At 42.8% G+C, this 24,838-nt stretch overlaps 1 protein-coding gene and 1 pseudogene across 5 annotated transcripts in view; one reads left to right on the plus strand and one right to left on the minus strand.

Moving 5' to 3' along the window:
- Positions 1-24,838, minus strand: part of NCOA2 (nuclear receptor coactivator 2) — a 269,141-nt gene that overhangs the window by 10,805 nt on the left and 233,498 nt on the right. For all 5 annotated transcript variants that reach the window (XR_011070653.1, XM_068525333.1, XM_068525334.1 and 2 more), the window contains exons 13-19: positions 22,950-23,156; positions 20,023-20,238; positions 17,379-17,508; positions 7,733-7,898; positions 4,019-4,297; positions 3,037-3,114; positions 1,433-1,667 (exon numbers count right to left, since the gene is read on the minus strand). Coding sequence is in view for 4 of the 5 variants with exons in the window: in XM_068525333.1 (XP_068381434.1) it covers positions 1,433-1,667; positions 3,037-3,114; positions 4,019-4,297; positions 7,733-7,898; positions 17,379-17,508; positions 20,023-20,238; positions 22,950-23,156 (1,311 nt within the window). In the remaining variant the exon portion in view is untranslated. The remainder of the gene's footprint in view (positions 1-1,432; positions 1,668-3,036; positions 3,115-4,018; positions 4,298-7,732; positions 7,899-17,378; positions 17,509-20,022; positions 20,239-22,949; positions 23,157-24,838) is intronic.
- Positions 9,460-13,471, plus strand: LOC137751602 (vacuolar protein sorting-associated protein 29 pseudogene; annotated as a pseudogene).

The raw sequence follows: 24,838 nt of genomic DNA on the forward strand, positions 1-24,838 counted from the left end.
CAGTCTTTCAAGGTTTATATATCACCACAACTGGATTAACTTGGATTAAGGTTTAGCTATATGTAAAAAGCCAACACACTTGAATAATTTTTTATTAAATTAACCCAAGTTATTCTATGATGAGATAGATGCGTTTTTAAAAGTAAGTGACTGTGGGAATTCCGTGGCAGTCCAGTGGTTAGGACTCCGCACTTTCACTGCCGAGGGCCTGGGTTCGATCCCTGGTTGGGGAACTGGGATCTCACAAGCTGTGCGACATGGCCAAAAAATAAAAAAAATTTTAGAAAGTAACTGCATTCACGATTAGCTTGTTGTGTATTTATAAAGGGCTCTATCATACTTTTGCGCTACACAAGATTAGCAAGAATAAGAAAAACAAATTCCATGTAAGCTTCTTATTCAGTGCAGAGGCAAAAGGAAAGAAAGAACTTTTAGCAGTCTTTCCTAAATCATCAAAAAGGAAAGAGAGGAAGAGTTGGGAAACAAAGGAGGCGGCTTCTTAGAAAACTTCAGGGATGACATTGAGGTAAGCCCATTTTTGCCCAGAAGATGTGTTAAACATGCATATTTAATTAATGCTTTAATGAGCCACAGAAGAAAAGCTTAAGATCACACAGGAAAAAGCTGCACATTATCTTTCTGTTTCTTTAAAGAAATAGGAGACGTGAGGCTAAGCACCACAAAGACTTGGTACTTGTTTCTAGAGAACTCTGGCGGAAGATGGGGAAAGTCATTTTGAATATTAACCTTGATGTCAGCCCTTACTTTTATCAATAATTCAACTATTAATCGAATATGACATGCACACAAATATTAACGTTATGACATTGCACGCTTGTCTCTTAAGACTGACATTAAACAACAAATCAATACGAAGAAAATTAAGAGGTCGTCCGCTGTGGTTTCTGTGCAGCGCTTCTCAAGAATGATCAATTCGTTAAAGATCTGGTATAATATTGAGAGCCTTTATTTTTCAAAAGCTGTAGAAAGTCTGTAAAATACTTACAATGATATACGTCTTTCAACATTTTGTATCTATCTATTGTTTTTAGACTCAGAGGTTTTCAAGTATAAGCATACACACATGCACCTGTGTTTACAGACACTGACATAAGCGCAGACATTCACACGCACTCACACGCATGACCGGCAGAGGCACTCTACGCACGCACACCTACGCCGGTCATTCTTAAGGAAAGACCTGCACTCAGAGCAAAGGTGGCACCTGAGCTGAGAGACTGGAAGGTACCGTGCTGGACCTGGGGACCCCTGACGGGCCCCAGTGGTCCTCCCAGGTTTCCCAGCATCCCCCGGTTAGCCAGGTTCATCTGGGAGCCACGCAAAGAGCTGCGAGAGAGGAGCTGTGACCCAGGACTGGGGGACACTGGGGAGAAAGGACTGGTGAAAGGCGGCGGCGGTGTAAGTCCCGTACCGTAGTTCGGAGGGAAGGGAAACTGCTGCGCATTTGCCTGGGGGACCCGGGGGCTGCTCATAGTGGCTGGCACACCACTAGGAGCCACCACGCTGGGCGCCATGTTCAGCCCCTGTCCTCTCATCATCAGAGTTCGCTGCTGAACTTGCTGTTGCTGATGCATTTGTCTCTGTCGAAGATGCTGGTTCAGGATTTCCCTCTGTCTCTGGGCCAGCATCTGTGCGTTAATAGGTGCCTGGAACGGGGGGCAAAACACGGAGGAAGACATTGGGGGTGGAGACAGATCGAAAAACAACCTGTATGTTAGAAATAGGATAACAAAGGGTACTGTCTCGTGAGAAATTATTTGGCAAACAGAAGAGAACAGTTTAGAGCTGACCAACTGGTGGTTGAGAATGTGAGCTTCTGAATTCTGTAGAGGTGATGATTCTGAAACCTTGCAATGACTGACATGCGTTAGGTTTGATGTCAGTATCAAGTAACTTGAGACTCACTGTGAGAGGGCACAGGTAACGAAGGGAGCCCACAGGAACCCCAGTCCTGTCTGTAAGAGGACTCTGTGCAGAAACCCTGAGGACGGCAGTTCAGAGTCTCATTAAGGGACATTCAAGTCTAAAGGGAAACCAAGTCACTGTGCCAAAAGGTGGCTTTGAAGCACTTCAGAAAAGGCTGAACGGAGGCAGGCGCGTAGGGAGGCCAGGACAGGACGGGCAGGGCACCCGTGCTTGCTGTCAGTAAGTGGCGCCAGGCTGGCTACGGGTCCTGGCAAGTATACAGTCAACCTCATTATTCGTGGATTCTGCACTGGTGAGCTTGCCTACCTAACATTTACTGGTCACCCCAGAACCAATACTCACGGCACTGTCGTGATTTATGGACACGTGCAGAGCAGCAAAAAATGTGAGAAGCCCAACGTGCCCATCCCCACCTGAGGCTGAGACCAGGCGGCACTGCTTCTTGTTTCAGCCCTCGTACTGCGCACAAGTGTCCTTTGTGTGGACTACTTAGTTCCACGTTTTTCACATTGTCGTGCTTTTTGTTGGTGACTCTGCTGTTTAAAATGGCTCCTGAGAAGTGCTGAAGTGCTGCCTAGTGTCCTAAGTAAGCACAGGGGGCTGCGATGTGCCTTATGGGGAAAATCTGGGAGTTAGATGAGCTTCACGCAGGCATCCGGTACAGTGCTGCTGGCTGTGAGTTCAACGTTAATGAATCAACAATATATATTAAACAAGGTGTCCTCAAACAGACACACACGTTGATTCATGAAAATGTGACCAAGAGGCTCAAAGGAAACGAACCCTTTATTTCTCCTAGGAGCAACGGTTCAATATTCGCTGATTCAGTGTTTGCAGTAACTTTACAGAACACAACCAGTGTGAATAACGATAATTGACTGTACCTGGCAATAAACATGGCAGTGATGAGGAGGGAACCACAAAAGCGGCAGACCAGACAAGATAAGCGAACGACACGACCTCCATCGTGTGGATCTGGATCTAGGTATATGGCCTTCTGAGTTACTTTACGTGGGATATCAAGGGGGAAGAGATGACAAGAGAAGTTAAGCGGATCCAGTAAAAGCTGACGGCTGGTCTGCCCCTTACCTGTGTGGGTACTCCAGGCCTCAGGGTCAGGTTCACGTTTGAAACATTGCTGATTTGATTCATGAGTGGCTGGCGATTCTAAACGCATACACACGGCAGTCAACATATTTTCAATCGGAATATATTCTATTTCAAATCACCTTCCTCAAGAAATTGCCCCTCTCCCCGCCAACCCGACATCTGCTTGCTGCTGGACATTGAAACCACACGGTTTGTACCTGGATTCCCTTGTAAAGCTAGTTATCATTGAGGTTTCCCATTGCTTATAGCTGAGAAGTTACATTTTGGACAGTTTGGAAAACACGCTGTTTGCAAGGGGGCAAGGGAGTAGAATGATCAGAAAAGGAGGCCAAGAGGAAGATTAGGAAAAAAGCAGAGGGGAAAAAAAGGAGAGCCGATTTAAGAGCCCACAACACGATTATTTACTACATGAGAGAAATCTGTCCAGGCTTGTTTCAGTGAGAACACACTTTCTTGAGCTAAATAGGTATTCCAGAAGGCAGCACCCTCTGCCACCACTCCACTAAGAGTGATGATTCTGGCCACAAGATAGGACGAATGGCAGGAGCTACCGTTGTCCTGGGAGCTCCCTTTGGGCCAGAAACTGTGCCGGGCCCCACAGACACACACATACTGCCCGAGACTGTACAGCAACCCCACTGTACAGATGTAAACACTGAGGCTCACAGAGCTCAAGGTTAGCCCCTCAGTAAATAATAGAGCTAGGAAACCAAAGAGCTGCTCTAGGCTGGAGTGGAGTTAGTGGAGGAGAGAGAAAGAAGGGAAGGAGGTGAAGCAGAAAGGAGTATGGAAGTTGTAAGGTAACGTGGCAACGTTTTCACCCTCTTGGAAAGGACAGAAGGAGCTTTAAGGCCTCCAAAAGGACCCCTGGGCTCACGTCCACCTTCCCTGTGTACCCACCCCCCCCCCCGCCCCGCCCCCGCGCTGCCCCCCGATTTTCCAGGCGCGGCCAGGAACGCACCTGCTGTGCTTGGAGGCGATGCTGCAGTTGAAGCCTCAGCTGGTTGGGCTGGCTCTGCACCAGGCCCGTGGGCCTGAGGCCGGGTCTGGGCTGCATGCGGAGCGTGGCGTAACTCGGCCGCTGCCCCATGGTGTGGAAGCTTGGATCCTGCATGGGAGTGTAGCTGCCTTGGGCCATCTGCGCCTGAGGTGCATACTGCTGTGGGAACACGGGGGCCTTCTGCTCCAGCATGATGTTGGAATCCTGACTTGGGAACTGCTCTGGATCCACCGCTTGGCTCTGAAGAGAAAGCCCCCGGGTAACAAACAGATAAATAAAACCACTGAGAACCGCAGGGTGAACAGAAGGCTGTTTCCTCTCACTGCCCTGTATTTGAGGCTTCTGCTACTGTACTTACTACACAAAGGGACTTCTACCTTGACTCCACTTGTCTTCCTAGAAAATGCCTCTGTTCCAGAGATCCAGTTACTTGAGGTGAGAAGCAGGGGTCAGGCTTGACTCCCAGCAGCACTTCTTCCGAGGGCAGGGAGAGATGGGCTGTGACTACGGAATGCCTCCTACTGATGCCGCCAGTTGGAAGAATGCGAATGTCCCCTAGACGCCTCGAGGGGCTTGTTTTTCTTTGCCGGCTCGTGGGATCTTAGTTCCCCAAGCAGGGGTTAAACCCGGGCCCCGGCAGGAAAGTGCAGAGTCCTAACCACTGGACCGCCAGGGAATTCCCACGTGTTAAGTGTTCTGATTTGATTAGTCACACCTGTATTAATCACTTTAACTAGACAGCTGCCTGGGTACCTGGCTGGGATCAGCAGTGTTGGGGTGCCCACCACTATTCCCATTTTGCAGATAACAAAACTGAGACTTGTAGATGTGCAGCAAATTGCAACAAGCCTGTCTGGCTAGTGAGGAGTGGGTTCCAGTAGAGTCTGTGATGTAGGACCTGAGCTGCTCACCAGTGTGAAACACCACCTGTATCTGACTGCTTTCTGGGGTCGTCAGAATTCCCTACACACCCCCACATTCTGCCACCATCTTATTTCCTACTAGCCGTATTTAACATGTTCGTTATCCTTGACTTCTTAGGGCTACCCTATCTGGGTCAGAAGGAGGCGGGTGCGGAAAATCCAGAACTTCTCCAAGGGGCACACCTTCGAGGCAGGTGGCCCTACATGACTCTGTGTAGAGCAGGAAGGTGCACCTGGTTCATTCTCCTCTTCCTTCTGCTACAAACCTCCCAACAGACAGGAGGGAAGGACGCAACAGCAAAATCATCTCTCAGGTTTGCTTTAGCCTAGTACCAGCCTAAGCTTTCCTCAAGCCGGTCTACCCATGTGAGAGCAGGGCTTGGGGCCACCCAGAATCCTGGGCTTAGGTCACGTGGACCCGTGAGAACGGGGTCCATTCCCCTGCCCGTAGTAGTTTTAAAAATGTGGATGGAGCCCGCTTGGGGGAAACCATTCACTGTTGAATTACTGCTCTAACTACATGCACAAAACTATCTCAGATCTTTAAATATTTGCCCATCTTTAACAGAGAGAAAGTTTAATATCCATTTTTAAAGAAAACACACAACTCTGATGAGTGCAAATAAAGTCCACGTGTATTCTACAGTTCCCGACTCCACCTAACAATCATTATTTCTATAATTCAGTTTAATATGATATAAGGATGAGGGATTTGATGAGACAAAACAGAAACAACACAAATAAATGAAAAAAAAAAAAGAGAGACTGAAGATATTAAATGATGAAATGATACCACTTTTGATACAAACAATGGTCCGGGTCACTCAGCAACCCCAAGAATCACATCTTTAAATGTCACTTAGACAAAACTCAGGGATAACAACAGTGAATGCTAAATTCTCACCAGCACTAAAGGCAAAGCAAACCAGCCACACAGGAAATACTTCAACTCCATTTTCCTCTCTTATTTCGGGTTATATCATGTAACCTCAAGTCGTTTCTTTCCATTCTGCTCTGTTCTCAGTATGAACTATCAAGTCTTAACTCCCACTTATGTCTGCTGAACGTGGGGATTGTGACAGGGCTGTTTTGAATGCTTCAGAGAGGTCTCCAATGGCTCTGCATCTCCCTTCCCACAGACCCTCACGATACGTCCTACGTCCACGAAGCAGAGCGAACCCTGGAAGGCATTGCTTAGCAATAAGAAATAAAGACGATTCATGCCGAGAAAAGAGGAAGACAGCAGTGAGACTGATCGTTTTTTCCAGGTGACTCTTTCTACAGGAAACCAGGATGCCTGCTTCACACAAACTGGGCTGCATAGCCAGATTCAGAAAAGTCCTAAGTTATTTCATGAGGCTATGTTAGGTTACTTATTATATTGTTGCTATAAAGCACTCTTGATGCAGTTAATGACTTTATGTCACCAACTAATCACCAGGAGGGGGAAGCCCACTAAGACTGGCTAACGTCTTTACATTCCCATCGATATTAAATAGCCCCCATGTGACTGTGGCTAAATCCACACAGAGGGCAAAATGATGAATGAACTGCAGCTACCTTTAAAATGACTTCAGCTGGGACTTCCCTGGTGGCGCAGTGGTTAAGAGTCCGCCTGCCAATGCAGGGGACACGGGTTCGAGCCCTGGTCCGGGAAGATCCCATATGCCACGGAGCAACTAAGCCTGTGTGCCACAGCTACTGAGCCCGCGCTCTAGAGCCCACGAGCCACAACTACTGAGCCCGTGAGCCACAACTACTGAAGCCCGTGCGCCTAGAGCCCGTGCTCCGCAACAAGAGAAGCCACCGCAATGAGAAGCCCGTGCGCCACAATGAAGAGTAGCCCCCGCTCGCCACAACTAGAGAAAGCCCGCGCGCAGCAACAAGGACCCAACACAGCCAAAAAAAAAAAAAAAAAAAAAAAAAAAAAGACTTCTGCTAACTTACTTGCAACATATTCTTTTAGCACAAGTAGCTTCCTATCACGAGCCCACAAATGTTAAGATGAAGAGTGACTGAGGATACTAGTTTTTATTTAATTATGTTTTATTTTTCATCTTTATTGGAGTGTTATTGCTTTACAATGGTGTATTAGTTTCTGCTATATAACAAAGTGAATCAGCTATATGCATATGTATATCCCCATATCCCCTCCCTCTTGCATCTCCCGCACACCCTCCCTATCCCACCCCTCTAGGTGGTCACAAAGCACCGAGCTGATCTCCCTGTGCTATGCGGCTGCTTCCCACTAGCTATCTATTTTACATTTGGTAGTGTATATGTGTCCATGCCACTCTCTCACTTCATCCCAGCTTCCCCTTCCCCCTCCCTGTGTCCTCGAGTCCATTCTCTACATCTGTGTCTTTATTCCTGTCCTGCCCCTAGGTTTGTTAGAACCATTTTAAGGATACTAGTTATTAGATGGAAGGTTCTGGATTGCTGGGGCAGCAATGTTCTGTTCTTGGCTTCTCTGCCCCCCTGCATGTTCCTCCCTGTCAGTAGATGAGCTGGACTTGAGTTTCTGCCTTTCAGCTCAATTGACCCAAACGTACAGGTCAAACTCAGTCTCAGTATTTTCCATTCTTGATGTGGGAGTAACAAGGAGCGGGGGAGACAGAAAACAGAGCTTGCTTGTTTAGAGGTAAGAAAGCATTCTAAAAAGCAGACTGCAGATTATCTGCCGACAAAAGAGAACAGATACCTCCGTGCCCACGCAAGTGCTCGGTCCCCACCAGCTTTGCTCTGTGCCCACCTGGCTGACCAGCTCGGGTATCCCCAGGGCTCTGTCGATCTCCTCCAGGCCATCGAAGTTCCGCAAGGCCAAGTACAGCTGGTCCAGGAGAGCGCCTTCGTCACTTGGAGACTCCGCTGCAGGATGTGGACACAGCAAGTCATCTGGAGAGTTGCCGAACGGCTGCCTGTAAAGAGACAAACTTCATCTCAGGCCCATGGAAAAGCTAGTTGATTAGAGAACATTTTTTTTTTCCCTTAAAGACAAAAGTAGTAAAATACTATCGCAGCCAGACACAAACAACAACCCTAAATAATAGATATACTTCATTCAGTGCCTAACAGAGATAAGCCGGACACACATACAGGCGTCGGATTTGTAAGCTTTGTTTTTATTGCCCCCGCTCTAAAGCTGGCAACGCTGAGGCCTGGAGAGCTTGTCAGACCCTGTGGTGGAGATCACACAGGCAGACACTGCAAAGCTGGGACTCAACACCGACCTAGGTGACCACTATGTTCCCACAAATCCACGCTGACTCTTCAAGCGTTTATGTATTTACTTTGTACTGAAGTAGTCAAAGGAGTTTCCTGAATTTTAGCAAAAAAGACCAGTTGATTGCACAGTCTCATTTCTCATGAGGTTCTGATGACCCATCTGAGGGACACTATGAGCATAAAAGCTCCATTAATGTTTTTGAACTCAGCTGCAATTAGACTGCACTTGGCTGGACTAATAGGACATTTCTCTGTCATGCGTTAAGTGGGACTTGTAAACATTTATTAAAATCCTCAAGAAGCGTGGTTGTTAGACTTCCTGAGTTAGTCAAGAAAAGTAGACCAGGAACGTGCAAATTATGTTTGTTATTATATAAGGTGATTGGTGATAAAACGGTAACACTGCACTCCAAATTCTATGGTATATAAAACTCCTATAACTTAAATTAACTGACAAACTTGGGGAGTTTTAAAAAAGAGTTTCTGAGTTACTGTCATACCAAAAGGGGAAATGATACTCTAATTTGTACTCTTAAAGTTACTCTATGTTTTGGAGAACATAAAGTTTACAGGTAAGTTCCCTCATTCTTAAGCAATGATAGATTCACCTAGGGATGAATGACCTATCTAGCCGGTTTCATATGCTTTGTGCCACTTTGGCCTAGAATCCTGAAATGCTGAGGATTAAAGCCAAGAGTCAGTTTCAAACAGTTCTAACCTGGTGTACTGGAAACACTATGTCCTCTCCATTTAGCCCTAGTCACTTGTGAAGAAAATCGCCCACTTAAGTGTGCCCTCGACGACACTGCTCGCCCGCGGTCCGCGGCTCCGAGCCCACATCCCACGGCCTGCGAGGCGTTGTGAGGGGCACCATCTTGGGCCCAGCGTGTGCGCTACGCTGCCCACCCCGCTCCACCCAAGCGTTCCCGTCGCTAGGGCGCTCGCCAGCGCTGGCAGAGGCCCGTGCTCCTGGCCGGGGCTCTCTCTGCACCTGCCCCTTCTCCCACCATGGCCTCGGTTCCCAGGAAGATGTCAGGCACTGGAATGGTTCCCCCATTGCCCTTCGTGCTTCCACACTCTCCCAGAGTCAACTTTTTAAACACAACTGTGACCAGATCACTGTACACTCATGGGGTGGGAGGAAGGAGCAGACATAGGAAAGTGGCAACAAGGAGGAGGAGAACCACAGATCTGCATGTCACGGAAGCAAAGAGAGGAGGGAATTCCCCAAAGAGTAATGACCCACACGTTTAGATGCGGTAAATTTCATGAACAAAGGAGCTCAAGTCAGCCAAGAGTGGATGCTGTCTATTTACCAAATTCTCTTAGGCCTGAGACCTCATTCCCCAAAGATGCTAGTTAATAGTCTCTTCCTCTAGCTTTATTTCACAATTTTCGACTTCTGTTTCTTCAGAAGCTTTTATTCCCACACGACCACAACCCCCATCCCAGGTCTCTCTGCTGATGACCGGCTAATGTGAAATCCACTCCCTTTTAACCCGAGCAAGGCTGCACGGGCTCCACGGCAAGGCAGACTGCCCAGTTTGCACCTGCCTGCAACCCAGCGTCAGGAGGAAGAGGAGACTCCGTCTGGTACTCTGGAAGACAGCTCCACCCCAGGGAAGACACATCCAAAGGCTTAAAGAAAAAGAACTACCGATGCTCATTTGCATCTAAACGATTTCCCACATAATAAAATAACCCATTTTTGTTACATGCTTTTTCTTTTTTTAATTAAAAACATTAAACCAATGCTTGACCCAGATTCCCACTTTGGTCAAGGCCCTCTTCAGCTCGAGCTGGGACCTTCAAGACACTTTCCGGCTTACAGTCTCTCTCTGATTCTCCCGATACGATGCTGTCAGGTTCCTTCTCCCATTACTGAGCTGACTCGCAATGTCTAAGGCCCTGGGACAGGGTGCTGGTGGTGGTGGAATTCAAGGACACACACACTTTGGTAAAGCCTAACCTTTCCCAACGTAATGCCCACGACTTCCCTGTGGGTCCCAGCCACCCTGGGTCAACTGGCCTTTTTCCAGAAGATGCCGCATACCCATCATAATGCCAAGACTTCCCGTTCCACGTTTCCCACCCTCTACTCCAGCTGCAATTCTACCTTCCCATCCGGGCTCGGCATGTCTCCTTCACAGTCACTCTGGACCACTCCCACTCTCCTCTCAACTCTAGTACCACTCACTGCACTATGCTGACTTGCTGTTGGCATTTAATTTAGAAACCTCAACCCTAGACTGTGCCCAGTGAGGCCATCTTCAATCTCTTTGTTGGACCAGTACTTGAACTGCATAGGTTCAGCAAGTTGGTGAAAATAAAAGATTCTTGATCTAGCCAGGTTACCATACCTTATACTCAGAAAAATACATTTTTATACTCAGAAAAATACACTGCGTTGTGGCTTAGTATTACAAATTTGGGCATACCACGAGTTACATCACTTCCCTTAGAAACATCATAATACACTTGGCTTACAGAAAAAAATACTGACCCAGACTTCCAATCCCAACTTTATAAATGGCTGCCAACATAATGAAGAAATTATTTTCCTACATTTTGGGCAATTACAAATATAGTTACAATCTAGACGGCAGCTGACAAGTATTATATAATATTAAGTCAAGGATAAAATTCAGAGGAATAAAGGGAAGAACACACAGAGGTCCAAGTTGGCAAAATGGTAAGTAATGAACTAGCAGAAGGTAGTTAATCCATCATCAATAAAAACCTTATTTCTTGAAATCTACACTTTCATTTATTTATAGACCAGTAGGACATTAAAGATGGTGATAAGAAGGGGAATAAGATCAATTCTGAGCTCTTGTTTGAGAAACCATACCATACTATCACTTTTCGTGTGTGTTTTCAAAATTCTGCAAAAAAGTAGCAGCTGCTACATGATGAGAAATAGTCAACCAAAGAATCTTTACTCTTAGACACATTACAAACAAGAGAAAACCAAATTACTCAGAGATTTTGAACTTAATGTGAAAGGAAGTCTTTCATGAAAGGCAGCTACTGTTCACTTTTATAAATCCAACAGAAATCATCAAAAAATCATCCATAAACTTGGGGCTGTATTTTAAACATCTCTTTTACATACCAGATGAATAAAGGAAAAAAAAACCACAATGAAAGTACAGAAAATGGAAATTCAGCTATAAATAAATGAGTATGTGAATATGTCAGAGATTAAAGGGCTAAACTACTGTCTTTCTGAAATGTGTATATAAACTAGTGCTGGGTTCATAAAACATTTAAAAACCTATTCCTAAATAGGTAGGCAGTAAAAATATAAAATATTAATGGTGATACTTATAAAGGGGATTTAAAAAAGGCACTGCTTTTCTTTTATTTCAAAAGAGAGACGTGGTTAGAACACTTGTTATCCATCATTTCTGGATTTCTATGACAATAAGACTACCATAAAGTTGGTTACAAATTTCTTCCAAACTGAATTATTTAAAATAAAAGAAGAGGGGTAAGTGGCTGGAAAAACGGAAATAAATAACTTTAAAAGTGGTGGAAATGTTTTGTTTTGTCCACAGAGCTCTTCTACAAAGAAAACTGACAGCAACAAGAGAACAGGGCAGGGCGACTCACAGAAACGCCCCCAGCAAACTGAACCAGCTGACTCTGTAGCTGGCCTCAGTGTGTACTCTGGAATTCTTCCGTTTTATTATTATTTGGTTTTTGGCTGCGCAGTGTGGCTTTCGGGATCTCAGTCCCCGACCAGGGATGGAGCCCGCGCCCCTGCGGTGGAAGCGCGGAGCCCCAGCTGCTGGACAGCCGGGGAGGTCCTCATTTTTGCTTTAACAGAACCCTTCCTCTGCTTGGGCAACAGTGAAAATCCTAACGTTGGGCCCAGTTTTCCCTAGAAACTAATCTTAGACATTTCATCCGAAACCAACTCTCAGGTGCTGGATTTAATTATTCGACTACCTTTTTACTATGTGCAGGTTTCCATGGAAATGGGTGTGTTTTTTAACATATCCCATAAACATATTTAGAAAACGCGCAATACTCACTGACACCACGAAATCAGACTCAAAGAGCTGGAAGGACCCCGAGAAAGTACCACCTCCAAGAATGATCACGGCGGTTATTTACGCGACGCTCTGTCCCCGAGAATAGTACCCAGTGATGGAGGCCACACGCCGCCCTTGGCAGCGAGTCCAGTAACAGCCACACTGACGGACCGCGGTTCTCGTCTGTTCTTCCACGCAGAGTGCGTCAGAGGAGCAGCGGTGCTGGCGTCACCTGGGGCTTGTTAGGAACGCAGACTCCTGGGTTCCACCCAGACCTGCCTTTCAATGAGATCCCAAAGATGGTTCACAGGCACAGCGGGGTTGGAAGACACTAGTTTCCCCCGCTAAGTGAATGGAATACAGCTGGCGGGTACCCTCTCTTCCTTATCTCCCTAAAACAGTTATTAAGCAATTGCCCTAATCATCTTTTCTTTCAATGAATAACTAGTTCCCAACTTTTTCGCACACATCCAGTATTGCTGGGCTCATATTCATCTTCTGCTATTTTGATTTTTTAAAACTTCACTGAAGCCTCTGAATCCTTTATCACTCTCTTAAGATATACAAAGGGGTGACTGAGCGGAGCCCAGTGACAGGATGCGTCCCACATTAACTACGTACTTCCATCCATCTCTGAAGGGATCCCCCTCTAAAGATGAAGACTGTTCTATCTCCAGTTGGCGTTGGTATTAGGAGACCTGCACATCCCACACCGGTGCAACAGTTTGCCAGCTAAATTTAAAAAACTGCTGGTACCAGGAAAGATTCAGCACATTCTCTGCACTGGAAACCTCTGTACCAAAGACAGTTATGACTATCTCAAGACTCTGGCTGGTGATGTTCATCTTGTGAGAGGAGACTTCGATGAGAATCTGAATTATCCAGAACAGAAAGTTGTAACTGTTGGGCGGTTCAAAATTGGTTTGATCCATGGACATCAAGTTATTCCATGGGGAGATATGGCCAGCTTAGCCCTGTTGCAGAGGCAGTTTGATATGGATATCCTTATTTCAGGACACACACATAAATTTGAAGCATTTGAGCATGAAAATAAATTCTACATTAATCCAGGTTCTGCCACTGGAGCATATTATATGCCTTGGAAACGAACATTATTCTTTCATTTGTGTTGATGGATATCCAGGCTTCTACAGTTGTCGCTTAACGTGTATCAGCTCATTGGAGACGATGTGAAAGTAGAACAAATCGAATACAAAAAATCTTAGTGAGGCGTGTCCTGATGATTTTTCTGTTGGGCTTTTTGTTTTTTTTTTCTTCATTCCCCTGTTCAACTCAAGTAATTAAATGTTTAAAGGCCACAAAATTGTATCACTTTTATAATATTTTGCAGTAAAATATAATCTCGTCTTCTGTTAATATAATGTTCTAAGCTTCTTGTAAACTATATGATTATATTTAGTTTAAGTATATGATTTCTATGAAAAAATGTCCACCACACAGTAAATGGTCACATGTTAAGAAAGATTTATCCTTGTAAATATCTTCATAGTTGATATTTGGAACTTTGTTACCAAAGTAGTGCATGAGGAGAAAGAATCTAGATTTTCTTGTATACATTCTTCTCTTCTCCAGTAATAAACAGTTACTTTTCATTTATAAAAAAAAAAAAAAAAAAAAAAAAAGAAAAAAGATATAGAAAGGAAAATGGGCACCACACCACAGTTCTGAGCTATGCAAAAGCATTTTATCCCAGGGTAATAAGAGTCACTATGAAATCTGTATTTTTTTTTTTTTTTAAACAAGAAGCTCTGGAAATATTCTACCCTTATAAAATTTCAGAAACCCTGCTTTCATCATTTGTGAATTTGATAAAAAGTATTTCATAATTTTAGACTAGAATAATCCCCAAAGGACAAAACGATCAGTCTGGAAGGTCCTCACTGAGCCTCCAACCCGAACCTTCTACATGTGAGCCTCAAGGCCGAATTCCTCCAGTTTGTTTTCTAACATGGTTACTGCCCAGAAAACATCGCCTGCATCATTTAAGCGCCCACACTGACTCCTGCTTAGGCTCCTAACTATCTCTCTGCCTCGGGGCTCTTCGCCCACCCAAATGGCCAAGCAGCACCATCACATAGGCCTCAAGGTCGCCTGCGCAACGTCTGCTTCCAGTGCTTTGCTTAAAAACCATGGGATTATGATGCATACAACATGACTGTGATATTGTCTTTGCAGGGAATAAGGGAACAAGAACCATCTTTGAGCTAAAACTTGAGCAACACCTAAGCCCCCAGCAACAGGTGCGTTTTATCCTTGAGAGCTGGGGCACACTGGGCCACAGCCAAGTGAAAGAGCTGAGCGGAGAGTGCTGGACTGCACGGAGGAGAGTGGTGAGCAGGGACCCTCACCTCCAGCAGAGAACAATGCAAATTCCCTTGCAAGAAAAGTGTCTTCAACTTTAACCCCCGGCTGGATCATTGACAAAGATCAACTAGGAGCTCCCAGTGAAAGATTACCAAAATACTCAGGGAAACAGGCCACCACGAGCAAGAGTCAATCAATGGATTCAGAACTGCAAGAAATCCAGAAATTGGAATTATCGAATCAAGAAATTTAGAAAGTAATGATGAATGTGACGTTTAATGATATAAAGATGGAATCACAAAAATAAGCAAACAGTAAGAGACTATGAAAAATAACCAGGCAAACAGAACTTTTAGAAATGAAAAATATAATTGGTTTAAACATAGCTAAAGAGATAATGAAATGAAATACAGATATGGATAAATTATCCCAAATGTAGTACAGAGAGACAGGGAGATGGAAAATACATGGGTTAAGAAATAAGGAGGGTAGAAGTTTTAAAAAATCTGATGTAGAAAGAGAAGATTAACGTATGTCTTGCCAGAATCCCAGAAAGAAAGAATAGAGAAAATGGTGGAGGGGCAGTACATAAAGAGATAATGGCTACAATTCCAGAGCTGATGAATCCACAGATAAGATAAGCACAACATACACCAAATACCAAGCAGTATAAATAAATAAGTCCACACCTAGACACACTATAGTAAGACTACTGTATAGCAATTCTAAAAATATTTCAAAAGCAATTAGAAAAGATTACCTACAAAGAAACAAAAATGATTAGACTGATAATCAGAATCAAAAAAATTCAATCAAACTTGATCATATACCACTTCCTTTTTCAAAAAACTTCTTCAACGGCTTAATGAAAAAAGGCTGAGGGACTTCCCTGGTGGTCCAGTGGTTAAGACCCGCACTCCCCATGCAAGGGGCCTGGGTTCCATCCCTGGTCAGGGAACTAGATCCTGCATGCTGCAACTAAGAGTTTGCATACTGCAGCTAAAAAGATCCTGTGTGCCTCAGTGAAGATCTTGCACGTGGCAACAAAGATCCTGTGTGCTGCAACTGAGACCCTGCACAGCTAAGTAAATAAATAAATATTAAAAAAGAAAGAAAGAAAGAAAAAAGGCTGAAGAAGAGTTTGGTATTTAAGATCCTCTATATATCTATTCTATTACTAATCTACTTTTCCAGCCAAATCTTTTTTTTTGTTTTTTGGCTGCGCCCCGTGGCATGCGGGATCTTAGTTCCCTGACCAGGGATCGAACCCACGCCCCTTGCATTGGAAGCATGGAGTCTTTTTCTTTTTTTTTTTTTTTTTGAATATATCAGTATAGTTTATTTCTTTTATAAGAGGGAAGAAAAATACAGGAGGAAAAAAGTCAATAGCTGTGAATTGAATTCTCGAAGAAGAATCCATGCAAAAATGACTGTCATCATCTCAACTGTGAGCTATGGCAACACTTTGAAAAAAAATCTTTGGTTTAGTTTTCTCTCCTATTAAGCATTAAAAATTAGTAAGATTTGGGCTTCCCTGGTGGCGCAGCGGTTGAGAATCTGCCTGCCAATGCAGGGGACACGGGTTCGAGCCCGGGTCTGGGAAGATCCCATATGCCGCGGAGCAACTAGGCCCGTGAGCCACAACTACTGAGCCTGCGCGTCTGGAGCCTGTGCTCCGCAACAAGAGAGGCCGCGACGGTGAGAGGCCCGCGCACCGCGATGAGGAGTGGCCCCCCGCTCGCTGCAACTAGAGAAAGCCCTTGCACGGAAACGAAGACCCAACACAGCCATAAGTAAATAAATAAATTTAAAAAAAAAAAAAAAAACTGATAAAAGGCCAACTTAAAAAAAAATTAGTAAGATTAAATTTTTATTAAATCATGAAAATTTAAGGTAAATACAATATATTTTCTTAAGCTGGAAAAAGAGGATTTGTGACTTTACTTGATACAAAATGAATGTATGCAACAGTGTTTTTAAATACAGCAAATTTAAGACCCCAATAAATTTTTGAATGATTTTGGAAAGTATACACAGGTCAAAACATTTTCTTATCTGAATATATTTTAAAGGCTACTTTTTATGACAATTTAAACATTCAGGCATTTATTTCACTGACACATTTTTGAATTATAGCACTTTGAATGCAACAGATGAAATGTGCATTTTTGCTCCATCATTTGCTAGTTTTCCTCCGGAAGCATGGAGTCTTAACCGCTGGACCACCAGGGAAGTCCCTGGCCAAATCTTCTGATAATTTTATTTTTTTTTTAATGTGGTAAAATATATGTAACATAAAACGAGACTATTCTCTGTTACCCTAAACATACTGTGTTGCTTCTGTAACCTCCAGGACTCTGGTTATTCTGCTTTTGCCAGATGGACTGGCTTCCTGCCATCTCTGCCTCCTGAAATGATACCTTTACTCAAGACTCTGAAGCTTTCCCCAATCACCCCAATTGGATGATCCCTTGAAATATGGTTTATTTCTCTTAGGGCATTTATAGTACATACAAGCTCATATTACAGTTATTAATTAGTCGACATATTTTATTTTCCAACTAAATTATAACTTCTTTAAAGGCACGTGCTAGGTCAAACTGATTTTTGGATTCCCCGCCCCCCCCCCCACCCGGCCCCCCGAACCCCTGTACTCCCAGTCCAGTAAATGATATAGTTTGAATACATGAAAACTGGTCAGGCACCAACTGTTCAAAAGGACCAGACTAACTTCTGGCCTAGGTCTGAGATATCTCACGGCACTCACGAACTCCACTCTCCGGGACCTCCTGAGTGCTCAGGACTCACCTGTTCTGGCTGGCAAACGGTGCCTGTTCTATCGGCAGGATGCTTTCAGGCCAGGGGGCGGTCTGATTTGGAGGCGCCTGTTGTTGGCTATACTGAGGTCCCCCTATGTTCATCTCTAATTCAGATGGCCCTGAAATGGGAGAAGGAAACAATTCCAAAATCTTACAACTTGTAATAAGGGAAGTTATCTGTTTGGGGTATAGAATAGAAAGAGAAATATACAGTTTACAGAAAAAGACAGAAGCAATAACAATTAGGTGGAAATAATAAGAGAATTTCTGTTCTGAAACAGAAAAAAAGGCAAGAAATACCAAGGCTAATCACCCACTTTAGAGACTCTCTAGATCAGCAGTTCCAAACCCCTTGGACTTAGGAGTCTTTATATTCTTAAAGTACAGCTTTTGCGTATATGGGTTATATCTCACTGATATTTACTATATTGGAAATTAAAACTGGAAAAAGAAAAAATGATTATTAAGTCATTTAAAAGTCATCATAATAAATCCACTATGTTAACATAAACAAGATTTTTTTCTTCCAGTCGTATTGAGATATAATTGACATACAGCACTACAGGAGTTTAAGGTGTACAGCGCCATGATTTGACTTACATACATCATGAAATAATTATCACAGCAAGTTTAGTTAGTGAACATCCATCATTTCAAATAGATACAAAATTTTTTTTCCTTGTGATGAGAACTCTCAAGTTCTGCTCTCTTGACAGCTTTCATATATAACACACAGCAGTGTTAGTTACATTGACCTTGTTGTAACGTTACGTCCCTAGAACTTATAACTGGGAGTCTGTGCCATTGGACCGCCTGCCTGCATCCAGTTTCCCCTCCGCCCACCTCCCCTCTGGTAACCACAAATCTGATCTCTTTTTCTATGACGTTGTTTGTTTGCAACATAAACAAGATTTTTTTAGCCAACTCTATTGTACGTCCATGACAGAATGAGGGTGAAGAAGATACGTTAATATCTTAGTATTATTATGAAAATAGTTTTGGCCTGGCAGACGCCCTAAAAGGGCATCGAGGTCCTGGACATACTTTTGAGAAGTGCTGGTCTGAGTAATGGAGGAGCAGAAAGGTGGCCCAGACAACTTAGACGTGCTCTTTCTTAGAAGTTCTCTGTAGAGGATTAAAGCTAATGCATGATATGAGCTCTTTAATGATTTTATTATCACTATCTGTAGACCTGTTTTCCATGACAACAGATACTTTTCTGTTGAGCTCACGGCTTTTTTGAGCTTATTAAAAATCAGAGAAATTCAGCTACACAGTGACGCTCACAGAGCCATATTTCAAGCTCAAAAGCCAGGTGCCATTCAGAGAAGAAAGACTGAGGATAAATGAAATTTCTGGATATAAGGGATTTATGATGATGATTTTTAAATGAATGAATTAGCATTTAAAAAATTTCCCAGTTTATTTTTGCATGGAAATCTGGCCATTCTTAGCATTTTCATGTAAGCCTCAAATTATGTGAATTTATGTTTGGGAATCACACGCTATTAATTTGAAGTACATTCTCTGTAGGAAGGCAACATGAATGTCATCTCAGAAACAATAAGCCAAAATGTGCTGAGCAATTAAACAACTAGAAAAGAAAACTGATGCTGGGGTAGGATGACCATTCTGCATTATCGTGTCACAACAATCCTGGCATCTTTCCATTAACGATTTAGCGCTCACTCACCGTGCACCATGTCCAAGTATATGAAAAAGTACATGAACGTCAACTTATCTGAATTATGCTAATGTACAAGGTAAGAGGAAGGTTAGTATGTCAATGACTAAGAAAATCTTGAGGATGAGTTGCATTACTTTTTTAAAAAAAAATAATGGTTTTATTGAGATGTAATTCACATACCATACAATTAGCCCGTGTAAAGTGTACGACTCCGTGGGTGTTGGTGTATCTGCAGGGTTGCAGAACCACCACAGTGATCAATTTTAGGACGTTGTCATTCCCCACAAAAGAAACCCCATGACCATTAGGAGTCACTCCCCACTCCCCCCATAGAGCCCCAGCCCTAGGAAACCACTAATCTACTTTCCTTCTCTACAGATTTGCCTATTCTGGGCATTTCACATAAATGGTATCACACAGTGTATCAGATCATTAATTTTAATAACATGTGAACTGTATCCAAATAGAATTCTAGTGACCCCTACGTTTTGTGAGATGCTCTCTAAGAGCCTGCACTTTCAGTGAGGAACTGGGAGAGTCTGGCTTAATAGTCCAGGGTAGTGGCTCAGGGGTCTGCATTTTAAGGTCCTGATGACCATGCAGAGTTAGGAACCACTGGTGCATCACTGAAATACTTCTTCAAAATACCATCTGTGTAACATTTCTAGTGTTACAGCGCAATTCACTCCCTGCAAAAGCTGAAATTAGATAATTTAACGAAAATAAAACATCCTAAGGGTAGCGGGTTCTCTTAAGTAACCGGAAAACCTGCAATTTTATGATCCCCTACAGAGTTCCAGCAAAATCCCACTTATGACAGCTTGACATGGGGGCATGACCTAAACCGCAGATTAGCAGCATGTCCTGACAGAACTTATGGAGCTGTTCCTCTCTTCTTCTAAGAAAGTATAAAAATGAAAAGCAAAGAGCACAGGAACTACCTTACCTATATTCATGACCTGAGGCTGAAGCATCTGTCTTTGGCCAGGCTGGCTGTTGGGTCTCATGGGGATGCTGGCGGTTGGGTTCCGAATCATACCTCCTTGGATCGGCCGGTTCATGGCACTGGTGGCAGCAGCACAGGTGACTCTCACAGCAGCGCTCTGAGGTGCCCACTCCCCAGATGGCAGGGTGGGCCGGGCAGCATTACTACCAATCATGCCTGCAGGCAAGCCAGAGAAAACGGAGATGCAGTGCCTGGCAACACAGTCAGCACGTATGAACACCAGACGATCTTACTCTGTACGAGACGCTCATGCTCAGTACACGGTTAGCCCAACAGCTCACCGGGCCCTCGCCGGGACAGACGTGGGCCCTTGGCTAAGAAATACGAGATGGCAATTACTACGAAGTTTTTCACAACACGGACTTGCCACTCTTTACAGTTCGGAAAAGCTGTTAAAATTGTTCCCATATGTACTTAGAAACAGGTGCTGTGGCATGTGGATAACCCCAACTTCCTTCCTCAGGAAGTGAATCACATTAGCTGATACACACGTCAATGCTCTACTTTCCAAAAGGGAGGTGAGGCTAAGAGGAACATGGTAAAAACTGATAATCAATATTCTAATTAAAAACCCAAATCACAGAGAATATCCCATGAAGCCCCGGCCAGACTTTCAATCCCCAAATCCCTTTCTGAGCATTGTAATCTGTTAAGCTTCCAAGCTGACCAAAGCAGCCTCGGGAGCTGGGGGAATGACAGCGTCTTTCCGCTCCAGTTCTTTGTGGCCAAGGCAAGGGAGCGCCAACCACTTTGGTGGACCTGGACCACCACATTCCTGGCGATATAGGTCTAGGCTGCGTCGGGACAGATTTGTAAAAACCCTTCTACACGTGAGATAGTAACAGCTCTGTGACCACACACACCAGTGAGAAGAACACAACACTGCTGGGCAGATCACGTGTTTGCTCTCTCTGGCCTGGCCCCCGAGATGCTGGCAATGGCCAGACACGGGCTAAGACTTGATATCCTAAAGGGGAACAACCCCAAGTGAGGACCCTCCATTCTGAAGCGTTTAATAACGCATGTGTAACAGTCCTGCTTTCAGAGACATGGCTTGCTTTCATTTACTTTAATTATGATAAACAACTAAAAATAGGGTATTATTTCAGAAATGGAGAGAACATGTATTGTGGATAGTTTTTCACTGGTGAAATGAGAATGTGCTACATTAGGATGATTTAGAGTAAAGGGTAATTAGACTGAACAAGTTAGAACAATATCATGTTAATACATATTTTAAAAACCGTTTTAAGGCTAGGTTTGAATTATACAAAGATGTGGGAGAAAAGGCATTTTCTTTTTCAAAAAATCTATTATCTAATTAATATAACAAGATTATAGAAAGTATAGAAAGCAGGAGGGAAAATAATCCATAATTCGAAATATTAATGCAATTGTAACCGGGGTAGTCTCTTTCAGGTTTTTTTCATGTTTCTTTTTGAAACGAAGCACAGGCGTTGTAATGATCTTCATAGCCTGGATGCCAGTCATCTCCAGGCTGCCCAGATTTGAATATAGGTATATCCCCAAATTCCTAAAGATTCCTCCAAGAACCCAGACCTTCTTGTATTCCAATAATAAGAAGCCACCTTTCATAAATCATTGGCTCCTTTTCTCTTACAGAATTTTACATAAGTCAATATTTTACTTATATAAATCAATACTTTATTGTAAAAATAATGTAAAACTAATATGGCGTTGTTTCTGCGAATAAATAAATCAGTGATGTAGTCAGTGCCTGGCACATAGAGTAGGCACCTAATAAATACCTGCTGAATGAATAAACTATTTTAATACAACATTCTTCACATTTCCCATGAATTGCTTACCAACAACAGAAAGTTAAAGAAGAAATCCATCTTTTCAACCCTTAGATTGAACTCTTATTTTCTGTTAACTATCCAAATGGCAAATGTGTATACAGGGATTACAGACTAAGCTAAAAAAATACCAAGAATTAAAACCCATGAATACAAGTTCTTTTTATAATATCTGTTTCTTTCAATGCCTTTGTCTCCAGCGGTAAACTGTGAGCAGTTCTCCATTAGAAACCTTAGCATCCTAAGGGTACAGGATACCATAGGGTACAGATACCACAGGGTACATACAGGACGTGGTGGTAATAGCAATCAGTGCTGCAGCAGTGATTCCTAGCCTGAACTGGGTGGAGGTTTGGGAGTACAGCTGCTGCTATGACGGTGACTACCACTTAGGAATATGCATGGGCAACTTGGCAGACACCTTAAGTTACAGCAGGTCAGGGGCCAAACCAGATCACAGGCAACTTCACAGATCTCTAAAAATGGAGGCCCTGGATCAGCTACTCTTAGGCCAGGCATACTACTATGTAAAGTTCGTTATTTATTTATTTTTTTAAAGTTCGTTATTTTTAATTAATTTTTTTTTTGGAATGAGAATTGCTATCGTTACGAGTATAAAAGGTTGGTTGAATTTTAAACCTTCATTCTGAAATTCGCCCAACACAAGTCATCAACTAACAGGAAGTTCTGGGGTTATCAGCAGATTATCACGACAAGCTAGCAACCACCAAATTATTTTACACGTATCACTACAATGTCTGGAATAGTAACTGGAATAGAAGTGAAATGAGCCTATGCCATAGGATTAATGATTAGAACCCTTGTGAAAACAATGATCACAGAATAAAAGGGTCAGCTTACTTGAATGCTTTCCGATGTTTCACATACCACGCTCGCAGTGAAAATTTGCAGAATTCAGTTACATTCAAATGTTAGTTTCTAGCATAAAAAATTTCACTTGAAAAATTCTACTAGTTTGATGTGGATGAATACATCATTAAGTTAAATAACCCACCAATAAAGTTAACAGCACATTTGAGCCCTTACCTGTGCTACTGTTCCCTAAATTTCCTTGGTTTCCTATCATCCCTTGATTACCCATCATTCCTGGCTGAGGTATCACTGAGTAGGGACTACTGTTTCTGATTGGTGGGAAAGGTCCAGCACCAGTTGGGCTTTGCAATGTGATGTCAAGTGGTAAATTCTGGTTTGGCAATAACCTGCCCAGTTGCCCTGGTCGTGGGTTATTAAAAGCTAAGGAGAAAACAAATGAAAATTTAAGGTTAATATAGGATAATGGAAAACAGCAACAGAAGTAGTGTTCAGGGAAAATATCGTTTGTAAAATAACAAAGATATGCATGTCAGGGACCAACTGCCTATATAAAAGACAAATTCACAGACAAAAAAACATGTGGCGCAAAAACATAGACTTGCACTCTAATCAACAAGTCTCTAATTTAATTCTTGACAACCTTGCAAAACAAAAAAGAAGAAAAAGGAAAAAAAAAGAAGATGTCTATTATTTACCATATATTTTTCTCCCCAATATTAACTTCTAACACTCAACTGTATTTGTTAAGGAAACTACTAACATATTTTTTTCATATATTATTTGAATTTAGCAATATTGCTTTGTCACAGCTGTGAAGCCATAAACATCTCCTGCATATAGCACCAAACCCAGATACATGTGGTTTGGACATAAGACTATCATTTTTTAATTGGACTTTCCTAGGAATAAAATTAGGTTAAAAATGTCTACTCTCATTGAAAGTTAAAATCTTTAAATGTGCGAACTCTGGTACCTGAAGTTAGTATTGAAGATTTAGGGCCCTGTTAAGTCTTCTAAATATAGCTTCTTTAAATTCCAGATACATTTATATTTGAAAGGATTCTTACGGTTCGTTCACAAGAGTTTTATTGTGCGGTAAGTACTACACCAGTGCACTATACTATCACACAGACAACCAGTGATTTGATAACAATGTTTCTACAAGAACAAAGATATTATAAATTACAATTCATAGAGCTAATATATTAAGTAATATCAAGGACTGTATTTTCTCTGAATTATATAAACACAGTATGAAATAGAACATTTGAAACACGTTAACGTTCTTAACAATCAATAACAGAAATAAAATATTTAGAAGAATTAGGGTTTAAATGAAAAAGATGTACATGCTTAAGCTGACTTCCTCAGGTTTAGTTATCTGGTTACCATTCAGTAGTCTGAATACCATCAGGAGGTACAGATAGAGGAGAAACCATGAGTTTCCATGCAGTCCTCCATTAACTCCGCTGGGTCATGAGCATAAACCCGCTACTGTGTTTCTTACTCACTTCTCAACTCTCTAACTTTGTGATCTCTCATAGGCCGTAAGCAACCCTCCGTTCCCTAAGAAGTAGGCACGTTTGACACATAACAAACAAAAACTCTGTGTTGTTTTACCCTTTTCAGAATGATCACGAATCACTTTGAGAAAAGATCTATTAATCAAGGATATTTTGTGATTTGGTTGATGGTTGCCATTTCTGATTTGAGAACAGATGCTAAGCTTTGGGTCAAACTGTATTTGGAGAGGGAAAAATCATTCTGTTCACCAATTTAACACTGAAGAGGTTCTCTGTCTTTCTACAGATCATGTCCCTAGCGCAGGAAAGATATTTTCTTTTGCTCAAAACTATCGGACAACTTTAGCTAACTATCAAGTTTGTAAACTAAGTGTTCAAGGTGAAGAAAGACCTCATCTTAAACTTACAAAAATATAAAATAGGGAATTCCCTGGTGGTCCAGTGGTTAAGACTCTGAACTTCCACTGCAGGGGGCACAGGTTCGATCCCTGGTCGGGGAACTAAGATCCCACATGCTGCATGGTGCGGCCAAAAAAAAAAACCAAACAAACAAAAAAAAAAACCAGGGAACTGAGATCC

Source organism: Eschrichtius robustus, chromosome 17, assembly GCF_028021215.1.
Source record: "Eschrichtius robustus isolate mEscRob2 chromosome 17, mEscRob2.pri, whole genome shotgun sequence".
Lineage (NCBI taxonomy): Eukaryota > Metazoa > Chordata > Mammalia > Artiodactyla > Eschrichtiidae > Eschrichtius > Eschrichtius robustus.